The 12,363-nt window shown below is 30.2% G+C and overlaps 2 protein-coding genes across 51 annotated transcripts in view; one reads left to right on the top strand and one right to left on the bottom strand.

The window, feature by feature from the left end:
* Positions 1–12,363, top strand: part of LOC127738865 (histone H3.v1-like) — a 136,868-nt gene that overhangs the window by 42,883 nt on the left and 81,622 nt on the right. The window lies entirely within an intron of this gene.
* LOC127738858 (zonadhesin-like) overlaps positions 1–12,363 on the bottom strand; it is a 90,062-nt gene that overhangs the window by 14,106 nt on the left and 63,593 nt on the right. For 13 of the 50 annotated variants that reach the window (XM_052250262.1, XM_052250274.1, XM_052250276.1 and 10 more), the window contains 11 exons: positions 11,381–11,479; positions 10,602–10,673; positions 9,792–9,887; positions 9,328–9,399; positions 4,310–4,405; positions 3,990–4,061; positions 3,249–3,344; positions 2,929–3,000; positions 2,223–2,318; positions 1,901–1,972; positions 182–277 (listed from right to left, as the gene is read on the bottom strand). In XM_052250262.1, the coding sequence (XP_052106222.1) occupies positions 182–277; positions 1,901–1,972; positions 2,223–2,318; positions 2,929–3,000; positions 3,249–3,344; positions 3,990–4,061; positions 4,310–4,405; positions 9,328–9,399; positions 9,792–9,887; positions 10,602–10,673; positions 11,381–11,479 (939 nt within the window). Of the gene's footprint in view, positions 1–181; positions 278–1,201; positions 1,298–1,900; positions 1,973–2,222; positions 2,319–2,928; positions 3,001–3,248; positions 3,345–3,989; positions 4,062–4,309; positions 4,406–9,327; positions 9,400–9,791; positions 9,888–10,601; positions 10,674–11,380; positions 11,480–12,363 lie in introns of all 50 variants that reach the window. The other 37 variants (XM_052250264.1, XM_052250265.1, XM_052250283.1 and 34 more) reach the window with 23 other exon arrangements.

Below are 12,363 nucleotides of genomic sequence, written 5' to 3'. Positions count from 1 at the left end.
ATATGATACTTGTAAGATTATTTTTTTAAATTTCCTCTTTTGTTTTGAAATCATGTCGTTATATTTTCAGCGGTCAAATGATATTATTGAATATAATGGATACGGGAATTATAGATCACAATGTTTTCAAACAACTAAGTTTACATAACTTTTTACATTAATTTGAGGTTGAGACACTTACTCTTACATGCTCCTAGTTTTGTCCTGAAGGAACCTTTCTTGCATCTGCATTTTCCTTTAACACACCTTTCATTGACTCTACACTTTCGTTTACATCCTGCCAACACAATAATCATTGAAAATACATATTAATTGTTAAACTTCCTACAAAATGTAGCTTTTTATCCTAATATCCGTCCGTGGATGATATGTCATAATACATTTGGTGTTTCATTTCGAATATATCAGTTATTCCATAAAGTACAAATGGAAAGAATTATTTATTGATACAGATATGTACCATAAATTTTAGAAAATAAAACAACTTTCGAAAAGAAACAGATACACATTGACACGTCACAATGTGGAACTCAACACATTAAAATGTAATGGTAGGTTTTTATATCTAGGTGAAATACATCAGGACCATCATTCTGGTGTCTATTGAATTTTTTCAACGTACTTTAAACGTAATACATACATGTACATCTTTGTCCGCTAGTCTATGGAAAGTTTGCATTGTCATAAAACTACTCCTTATTTTGTTTTATGTATAGTATAGTTGATGAATGTGGTTGAAGGCGAAAATGCCCTTTTAATAAAGAATAATTGCCACTAGTTTAAACATGAACTTCTTGAAAATGTTTCTATCCAATTTATATTAAGAACAATTTAATTGAAACAGTTTGAATGTCTCTTTCAGTAACAAAAGTAAAAATATTTTTGGTCTGCATTTTCCGCGGAAACTACAAACAAATCCACTCTTACATTTTGGTTTGCATGGAATCTTTGCTGAAAATATCAATTAAGTTTTTAAGTCTTCAAATATATAGCTACAACAAAGCCGAGGAAAATATATAAATATGATACTTGTAAGATTATTTTTTTAAATTTCCTCTTTTGTTTTGAAATCATGTCGTTATATTTTCAGCGGTCAAATGATATTATTGAATATAATGGATACGGGAATTATAGATCACAATGTTTTCAAACAACTAAGTTTACATAACTTTTTACATTAATTTGAGGTTGAGACACTTACTCTTACATGCTCCTAGTTTTGTCCTGAAGGAACCTTTCTTGCATCTGCATTTTCCTTTAACACACCTTTCATTGACTCTACACTTTCGTTTACATCCTGCCAACACAATAATCATTGAAAATACATATTAATTGTTAAACTTCCTACAAAATGTAGCTTTTTATCCTAATATCCGTCCGTGGATGATATGTCATAATACATTTGGTGTTTCATTTCGAATATATCAGTTATTCCATAAAGTACAAATGGAAAGAATTATTTATTGATACAGATATGTAGCATAAATTTTAGAAAATAAAACAACTTTCGAAAAGAAACAGATACACATTGACACGTCACAATGTGGAACTCAACACATTAAAATGTAATGGTAGGTTTTTATATCTAGGTGAAATACATCAGGACCATCATTCTGGTGTCTATTGAATTTTGTCAACGTACTTTAAACGTAATACATACATGTACATCTTTGTCCGCTAGTCTATGGAAAGTTTGCATTGTCATAAAACTACTCCTTATTTTGTTTTATGTATAGTATAGTTGATGAATGTGGTTGAAGGCGAAAATGCCCTTTTAATAAAGAATAATTGCCACTAGTTTAAACATGAACTTCTTGAAAATGTTTCTGTCCAATTTATATTAAGAACAATTTAATTGAAACAGTTTGAATGTCTCTTTCAGTAACAAAAGTAAAAATACCTTTTGGTCTGCATTTTCCGCGGAAACTACAAACAAATCCACTCTTACATTTTGGTTTGCATGGAATCTTTGCTGAAAATATCAATTAAGTTTTTAAGTCTTCAAATATATAGCTACAACAAAGCCGAGGAAAATATATAAATATGATACTTGTAAGATTATTTTTTTAAATTTCCTCTTTTGTTTTGAAATCATGTCGTTATATTTTCAGCGGTCAAATGATATTATTGAATATAATGGATACGGGAATTATAGATCACAATGTTTTCAAACAACTAAGTTTACATAACTTTTTACATTAATTTGAGGTTGAGACACTTACTCTTACATGCTCCTAGTTTTGTCCTGAAGGAACCTTTCTTGCATCTGCATTTTCCTTTAACACACCTTTCATTGACTCTACACTTTCGTTTACATCCTGCCAACACAATAATCATTGAAAATACATATTAATTGTTAAACTTCCTACAAAATGTAGCTTTTTATCCTAATATCCGTCCGTGGATGATATGTCATAATACATTTGGTGTTTCATTTCGAATATATCAGTTATTCCATAAAGTACAAATGGAAAGAATTATTTATTGATACAGATATGTAGCATATATTTTAGAAAATAAAACAACTTTCGAAAAGAAACAGATACACATTGACACGTCACAATGTGGAACTCAACACATTAAAATGTAATGGAAGGTTTTTATATCTAGGTGAAATACATCAGGACCATCATTCTGGTGTCTATTGAATTTTTTCAACGTACTTTAAACGTAAAACATACATATACATCTTTGTCTGCTGGTCTATGGACAGTTGGCATTATTCATCATAACATGACTCCCTTTTTCGATTTATATATAGTATGGTCGATGAACGTGGTTGAAGGCCAAAATGCTGCTTTTTTTTAAATATCAATTGCCACCAGTTAAAAAATGTATTTCTTGAACATCATTCTGTCCAATTTATATGAATAACAATTTAATTGAAACCCTGGATAATGTCTCTTTCATTATCAAAAGTGAATATACCTTTTGGTCTGCATTTTCCGAGGAAACTACAAACAAATCCACTCTCACATTTTGGTTTGCATGGTACCTTTGCTGAAAAATATTAATTGTGTTTTAAAATATTCAATAATATAGCAACAACTAAGCTACAGGCAATTTATTTTTCTGATACTTGTTAGAAATTTGTATACTATTTCCTTTTTTTTATATCATGTCGTTATATTTTCACTTGTCGAACGATGCTTTTGTATATGGTGGAATAAAGGAACGTAGTTCACATGTTTTATCAAACAAAAAATGATGATACATCTTTAACATTAGTTTATAGTTAAGACACTTACTCTTACATGCTCCTAGTTTTGTCCTGAAGGAACCTTTCTTGCATCTACATTTTCCTTTAACACACCTTTCATTGATCCTACACTTTTGTTTACATCCTAAAAACACAATAATCATAGAAAATATGGAATTACCGTTTATCTGCCTTAAAAAGGTTGATTTGTATCTGAATATCAACCTGTAGATGAGATGTCATATATTTGATGTCTCATTCCGAATACATATCTGTAATCATATCAAGTGTATATAGAAATAATATGTTTTGATAACAGTTAGTTACTTCTATGTCATTTGGTCTCTGGTGGAGAGTTGTCTCATTTCAATTATACTACATCTTCTTATTTTTATAGAAGTAGGTGTCATTGCCTATAGGACATGAATTTGAAAGAAACAGGTTCGTCGCAATTTGGCAGTCAACATCTGTAAAGACAAATGACGTAAACTAAAGTACACACAGAAAATTCTGAATGTTATATCAAAAGTACAGTAAACGTAATACATACATGTACATCTTTGTCTGCAGGTCTATGAAAAGTTTGCATTGTCATAATACGACTCCTTATTTTGTTTTATGTATAGTATAGTTGATGAATGTGGTTGAAGGCGAAAATGCCCTTTTAATAAAGAATAATTGCCACTAGTTTAAAAAAGTATTTCTTGAACATGATTCTGTCCAATTTATATTAATAACAATTCAATTGAAACAGTTTGAATGTCTCTTTCAGTAACAAAAGTAAAAATACCCTTTGGTCTGCATTTTCCGCGGAAACTACAAACAAATCCACTCTTACATTTTGGTTTGCATGGTATCTTTGCTGAAAAATATTCATTGAGTTTTTAAATATTCAAAAACATAGCAACAACGCAGCAGAGGAAACTACATTAAGATGATACTTGTTAGAAAGTTTTTTAACATTTCCAATTATGTTTGTATTTCATGTCGTTATAATTTCCGGTCAAATTTTAAATTCAATATATTAAATTTTGAATATGTAGGTCCAAAATATTCCAAGCAACTAAGTTAACATAACTTTTGGCATTTATTTGTTGTTGAGACACTTACTTTTACATGCTCCTAGTTTTATCCTATAGGAACCTTTCTTGCATCTGCATTGTCCTTTAACACACCTTTCATTGATCCTACACTTTCGTTTACATCCTGCAAAAACAACAAACACAAACAAAATATAATATAGCGAGTCTAGCTGACGATAGTGGGATAAGGGTACTAAGTCAAATCTTAACCGGCAGTTGTGAAAATATTTAATAAACTTGCAAAGTTAATGCAAGGATACTATCTGTTATATAGATACAATGAATAAGCGTTGATTCTTGAAAAAGAAACCATGAGCTTATCCATTGTATCTCTAACTTAAACTATTGTGTTGATGCCTTTTCAAAATTAAAGCCTATTCTCAATTAAAAGGTATTGTAAGTGAGTTTAAATAACCATGTCATTATGTTCAACGATGCATTAATAAATCTAAGTGCACAATTAATTGGTTAGAGAAATACAACTATATTAAGTTTTATCTAGCACTAATAGTATAGTTTTATTGTTGATATTCACCCCATATGTACCAGGTGTTAGATTAGTTTTATTGATATTAAAGAAATTTCTTGATATTCCTAAACGGAAGATTTTATACACACAGAAGAAGAAGTATACTTAACAACAAAATTATTTTCATTTACCTGTGTATAATATGACGCAGGTTTTTCAAAAGTGATGATTTTCTAAAAATTGTTTAACATTTCACATTGGTATCATACTTTAACTTTGTTTAAACCTGTTTATTAACTTTTGATCTTAATTATTTTATCCCTTATAATTTTTATTAACTATGTATTTGCATACAGGTATCACAGATCAAATTTATTCGTTCATTGTGTGTTAATTTGCGTTTTTTTTATTGAGTTAAGCCTGCCAATTGATATTTTATAGTGTGTCTTTCTATTTTGTGATGTTATACTATTGTTTCAGAAAAGGGAGAAGGTTTGGTACCATTAAAACGTTTAATCCCGCTGCAAATATTTGCACCTGTCCTAAGTCAGGAATCTGATGTACAGTAGTTGTTGTCTGTTTATGTAGTTCATACGTGTTTCTCGTTTCTCGTTTTTATATAGATTAGACCGTTTGAATGGTTTTACACTAGTAATTTTTGGGGCCCTTTATAGCTTGCTGTTCGGTGTGAGCCAAGGCTCTGTGTTGAATGCCGTACCTTGACCTATAATGGTTTACTTTTATGAATTGTTACTTGGATGGAGAGTTGTCTCATTGGCACTCATACCACATCTTCCTATATCTATATAACATAATACGTCTGTCTTTAAATTATAAGGCATCTGAATATTATCTGTAATTTTTAAAAGAAGACATATTCGAACTTATTTCTAAGTAATATATAATACGTAACTATGTTACCGAAATTACTAGCAAGAAGCCTATTTCTAGGCACATCACGATTTACTCGCATAGGGATTTGCAAATAAACATTTGTAAAGATATGTAGTAAAACAGATGAAATCATACCACATTTATAAAACAAAAATGGACAAATTAAATGTAATCGTTTTCTTTCAAATATGTGAAATAGCCAAAAATAATCCCAAAATAAACGGATAACCCGCTATCATTACAAAAACATCCACAATAACATACAAAAAAAGAAAAACGGAAAAACTAAAGAAGAAGGACAACAAGGACAATACAGGGATTCGAACCTAAACCGACAAGTCTCTACCTTTAACTTGACTTATTGATCATAACCATGTTAACCTCTCGGCTACCAACTTATACTATACGATTGCCTATTATGTATATATATAAGGTACAACCCCTATGTGTTTGTTGTACCTATGTGTATCATATGTTCATTTATAAACGCCTAAAAAGTGTAAAAAACAACACCAATAACAAAAAAAGGAAACTATAAATGTAATTATTTATAAATATTTCGGATAACAGATATCCTTCATCAGTATGATTATGATGTTAAATGAATCATATCAATCTACTTTGATTAAACTATAACAATCTTGAAATTTATACAATAAAACAGTTAAACCAAACATCATAGTTTAGACGCTTGTACAATTCTAAAATTTTTAAACATGACATAGGTTATATAGCTATTTACAACAGAGAATGCATAGATATGCTTCAAATAAAAATAGTAATGTGCGATATGAACTGGCACAATTCTAAAATTTAAAAGGTGACGACAGTTACGATGTTATAAGAACGATTGCGTCAATAAACAGCACTGACCGATCCAAGTTTGTAAATATTTCAAATTTGACAACGGTAGAGTAATTACAACAGAGGCTGCGTATTTAAACATCCCAAATAAATGGCAGTTTAAAAAATATAATAATAAATTTCGACTAAGGTTAAATAGTTGAACGTGACTGGGTACTTTTACAACCCTCCAAAATGAACAGAACCAAGCAATTTAAACTGATATAATTGATGAATATATGTTCATTTATATATATATAATAGACATCGAAATTGGAATCCATTAGTAGCCAAGAGGTTTCGTCGATGTGTTGATGCCTGTCACACATAACAGATTTCAAGGAGGAGTTCGATTCCCAGTGAAGGCATATAAAAATTACAAAAGTTAAATGTAAGTTTTTAAATTAATTCTATTAGTGAGCAGAAATCAGTAAATAAGTCAATTCAAACTTAATGAAATTAGGCACACAAAAGAAACAATTGAATATAATTTGGTGAGCTCATTTTCAGCGACAGTTTTAGAAAGCGTTGATTCTAGAAAAAGAATCCACGGTAAATTAATAGGCTGACGTCACGACAATGGTTTAAGTATTGTTTTTAGACAGTTACAGACATATAATATTTATAGAATGTACGTTAATTATGAGCTATGAATATAATGTAATTTCTGCATTTGTCTGAATAGGTTTGAACAAATTTCACCGCAAAAAAACAAACTAATATACTTTACTGTGGTTAAGCATTTGTTAGCAGCCATCATCCTACTGATAAACGACTGTTGGTTATATTGATAATTTAGAATCTTGATAGAAGCTGGAACTTGAATGCAGTGTTAATTAGTTCTATGATGTGTCATTGGTATGCAAGAGTGACATCCCTTTGTACTATGTTCCAATTCAAACATGTCTGACGAATCGAAGAAATTATTTTCTCTTTTGAACAGGTTCATTATTTTACTTTTTAAATATCATAAATTCTAGTATCTATAATTCGTTTATAAAAGACATTTATTTATATGGATAAATTCATCTATTTAGTTTGAAGCGTTTAAAAATATTATAAATCGTTAAACAGAACCCTTCATAGTTGAAAAAAAAATGTATTTTTGTTAAATTGACTAATAATATTCGACCTACTCAAACCTAAGTAGTGCATCTGCTACAAACCAATCTTGAGATTGTTAATTCTTAATGCCGTAGATTGGTAAATAATTAAATATTGAGTGTTCTGTTAACTTATAATTTGATGGAAATAATTTAGGGGTAATAATCATGTAACATTTATCTGTAGTCATTTTATTTGTCAGGAATAAACTGCCTTAAGTTGTTGTCCGTTTCCCCGAATTTCCAGCAGCATTGATTCTGCTACTTGTAAAAGCATACATCTCTTTTTTAATAGTTTGTGTATATAACAGTGTCAGAATTCAAATGAAACAGACAGATGGTCTTGATGTATTTCCTTAACCTGATTCCCAAAGAGATGTACCTGTATGTTTTGAAAAACCCAACAAACACACATATACATATAAACAAAACACCACAACCACCACTTTCTACCAGAAAAATTCAAATTTAGGTAAAATATCTAAGTAAGAAATTATGAATGATACCTACATTAAGCATTTGAACGTTTTTGAAAAGGACTATATAATTAACCAGAGTTATCTTTAAATCGCCAAGATTGTCTGGAACACAATATCTACTTGAAACAAAATAAGCATTAAACAATTGTCAACTGAAAAGTAATATTACTTTATTCAAATATAAAGACTTAATGTACTTTTTGTATTTATATCATACCGTTAGCTTTTTCGTTGGAATTGTTTTACATTTCTCAGTTTCTCAGTTCAGCCTTTTATTAGCTTACTATGCGGTATGGGTTTTGCTCATTGTTGAAGGCCGTACAATGACTTATAACAGTCGTTGACCTCTATGTTATTTGGTCTCTGGTGGGGAGTTGTCACATTGGCAATTATACAACATCTTCTTAGTTTTATCTTAATTTGCTAAGTCTGCTAATCTTATTTGATATTGTAAATTTTTATGACAATAGATATAAATGCTATACATTAAACGTATATCTTCCTAAAAATTATGCTTTTTATCTAAATATCAGCCCGTAGCTGAAATATCAGTATATATTTGATGTATTATATCTACTACATTTGTCTGTTATTCATATAAAGTGTGTATGGAAAGAAAATGTTTTGTTAACAATGTATATGTAGCATATATATAATTGCCTATAAAACAACATTTTGAACGAAATAGGTACACAATTATTCGTCACAATGTGGCAGGCAACATCTACAAAGACGAATAACGTGAACATAGGTACACACAGAACATTTAAATGTAACACTTAAAGCCAATAGTAAGTTTGATATATTCAAGTCAACATAAGTGCCATCATCCTCGACTTATTAAAAAAATCACTAAAAACTAAAATCACAAAAATACTGAACTCCGAGGAAATTTAAAAAAGGAAAGTTCCTAATCAAATGGCAAAATCAAAAGCTGAAACACATCAAACGAAAGGATAACAACTGTCATATTCCTGACTTGGTACAGGCATTTTCTTATGTAGAAAATTGTGGATTAAACCTGGTTTAAAAGTGCGAGTTTTCATAGGACATCATACCACGACATCTTTTTTTAATGTATAGCTTCAGTGTACTGTATTTGATGTTTGTCGTCGCAGGCCTTCTTTCAGAACAGATACTAACAGTCAAAACAGAACATTTCTTCAACATGATTCTGGCCAACTTACCTTGTCTTTTCCACGATTTAGTTGAAATCATCCTTTTAAATGTCACTTGGAGTATCGAAATTTAAAATTACCTTGTGGTCTGCATTTTCCTCGGAAACTACAAACAAATCCACTCTTACATTTTGGCTCGCATGGTATCTTTGCTGAAAATATAAAAAAAGTTTAAAAATATACAGCAATGATGTAACAAAAGTAAAATAACAAAAATACCGAACTCAGAGGAAAATTCAAAACGGAAAGTCCCTAATCAAAAAGCAAAATCAAAAGCTCAAGCACATCAAACGAATTGATAACAACTTTCATATTCCTGACTTGGTACGGGCATTTTCGAGGGCGACGGGGGAATATATTTTTCAGATACTTGTGAGAAACCGGTATTACATTTCCTCTTTTTTTATTTCATTTCATTATTTTTTCAGCTGTCAATTGAATATTATTGTACATGATGGAATAAGGGAACACTGTTCACAATTTGTTTCAAACAACTTAAGTTTATATATATCTTTTTACAGTAGTTTGTGGTTGAGACACTTACTCTTACATGCTCCTAGTTTTGTCCTGACTAAACCTTTGTTGCATCTACATTTTCCTCTAAAACATCTTTCATTGATCTTACATTTTCGTTTACAACCTACAATTAAGCACTAAAACCATAAAAAGTTTCCATATAAATGAGGAATGTGGATGGCACGTTTATCATCAATGAAAATGTATTTGATAATCCTTGGAAAAACAGATTTAATTTTTGTACTTCAGTAAACAGATGTATATTGATTCTTACATAGTTACTCGTGGATTATCAGATTTATCCAATCTCGATATTTAAATTTTCAATTTTAAAGTACTCGCCGAGGGTCGGACTTTAAAATTCGATAATTTAACTATCTCGATTGGATAAATCCGATAATCCACTGGTACCAATGCAAGAATCAATATACATATGTTAACTGATGTACAAAAATTAAATCTGACTTTTTATGAAGAGCTAATGATAATTCTAATATATTCTAGCATAAAACATATGGAATATCACCCTCTCCTAATTAAGGGTAAATACAAACAAATAGTATAAAAAGTGCTCTACTTTCAAATTAATCTTTGTCCTTCGGTCTATGGATAGTTCTATAATATGCAATCATGAAACGTTTGCCAATTTTTAAAATATGGTATTTTTGAATTATGTAATTGCAGGTCATACTGTTATTTCAAATCATGAAATGCAAAACAGTTAAAACAAAAATGTATCTTTTAACATGTTTCTGTTCAACGTATCCTGGTTTCTTTTCTACGACTTAACCACATTCTTATTTTTTGTATGTCACTTTCAATCATTAATTGTAAATACCTTTTGGTCTGCATTTTCCAAGGAGACTACAAACAAACCCTTTCTTACACTTTGGCTTACATGGTATCTTTACTGAAAACAAAATCGATAATTAAAAAAAAAACAAAAAATATGGCAATTCCTCAATGAAGGAAATATATCTTATTAAGATAGTTGTAAGAAACTCTATTGATGTCTCCGACTTTGAATGATAATATCAATCGTGTTTTTATATTTCAGAAAAATGATATGGATTTTATTTTACACTTGACTTTACACTTTCGTTCACAGGCTGCAAACACGAAAACCAAAAAGAAAAAAAAAATAATAAAAGTTGTGTTTCATACAATAAGTTATTTTTTTTTCTGAATGATTCCCGTGGTTTACAACTTAAGTCAGGACAAGATTCCATGTCCTGTACCAAGTCAGGAATATGGCAGTTGTTATCAAATAGTTCGTTTCTATGTATGTTGGCGTTTGTTTTTGTTGCACTTCAGTGTTCCTGTTGTTCCTTTGTTGTCCATAGGTCCTTATGAACGTCCAAAAATGATTTCCGTTCTCGCACATTAGTTTGTCTTAACCAAATGTTATGAAACTTATACATAATGCTTATTACTACAAAATACAGATCAAGTTCGAATTTGGTTGGCGTCAATTTTACCGTTCTCGAGTTATGCCCTTTTATAACGTTATATGCAAGCGGGGGCATCATCTGTATCCCATGTACACATTCTCCATTTATTTTTAAATATACTAAGATAATAAAGCTTGTTACATTAATCAGAGATTGAGATACTTACTCGTGCATGCTCCTAGTTTTGTTCTGACTAAACCTTTCTCGCATCTACATTTTCCTTTGACACACCTTTCATTGATTTTACACTTTCGATTACATTTGTCTACAAACAAAATAGGATTGCAAGTGTTTATTGATCACAAAATATTTTTCTACATTTTGATAAGCGAAGAAATATGTCAAAAGCATACTTCAAAAACGGTATTTGAAAACCCATACAAAAAGTTTTGTAAGAAAAACAAGAAAAAAGAGGACCGGAAAAAAAGTGATAGAACATAAAGACTCAAAAGTGGATGATTTAACTTGCAAAAAAATGCATATTAATAACATAGATAAATGAAGTTCTTCATTCACATAATTTCAACTTTCCAACATATACTCTAAAAGTGTCAATATATATGTAGCAACATTCCCGGATCCCCTTGTTATGGAGTTAACAAGTGATAAGATATTCCAAGATTCAAGATTGTGGTATACATTTCTGAGCTAATCAGATTTACCAGCTCTTACTAATGCTATAAATAAACTAACTTCAATAGAAACAATGATGCAACTAAGTCAAGATACATTTGTAATTAAGTTGAAGTAAGAAGCTATCACGACTTGGTTGATTGATTTGGAAAATCCATGTTACTTACAATCTCTTGTACTAATTTTGTAGAAACAACTTCACTATGCTTATGACACATAAATTTCCGATTAATAATTGATTTTACAATAAAACTTATATAATGACACTACAGCTCCAATTTGGTAATTCCCTGTAATTCCCTGTCAACTAACCAGTCTCAGTCCTTTTGAAGTTTATGCGAATCCCCAAGTTGGTTTACTTCCTTGATTTGTCTCATTCTATTTTGATCAACAGTTAACAACTACTATTGTCTGAATTCATGATTTCCCCGAGTAGTAATTATTACACAGGCAAAATAGTTCTGTAATTTTTAATGAAAAATTTGATCTGGTAATAGTTTCCATGCATTTTACGTG

The sequence above is a fragment of the Mytilus californianus genome, unplaced genomic scaffold (genome assembly GCF_021869535.1).
Source record: "Mytilus californianus isolate M0D057914Y unplaced genomic scaffold, xbMytCali1.0.p SCAF_4, whole genome shotgun sequence".
Classification (NCBI taxonomy): Eukaryota; Metazoa; Mollusca; class Bivalvia; order Mytilida; family Mytilidae; genus Mytilus; species Mytilus californianus.
The sequence above is the reverse complement of the archived record's forward strand: the minus strand, read 5'-3'. Positions and strand labels throughout refer to the sequence as shown.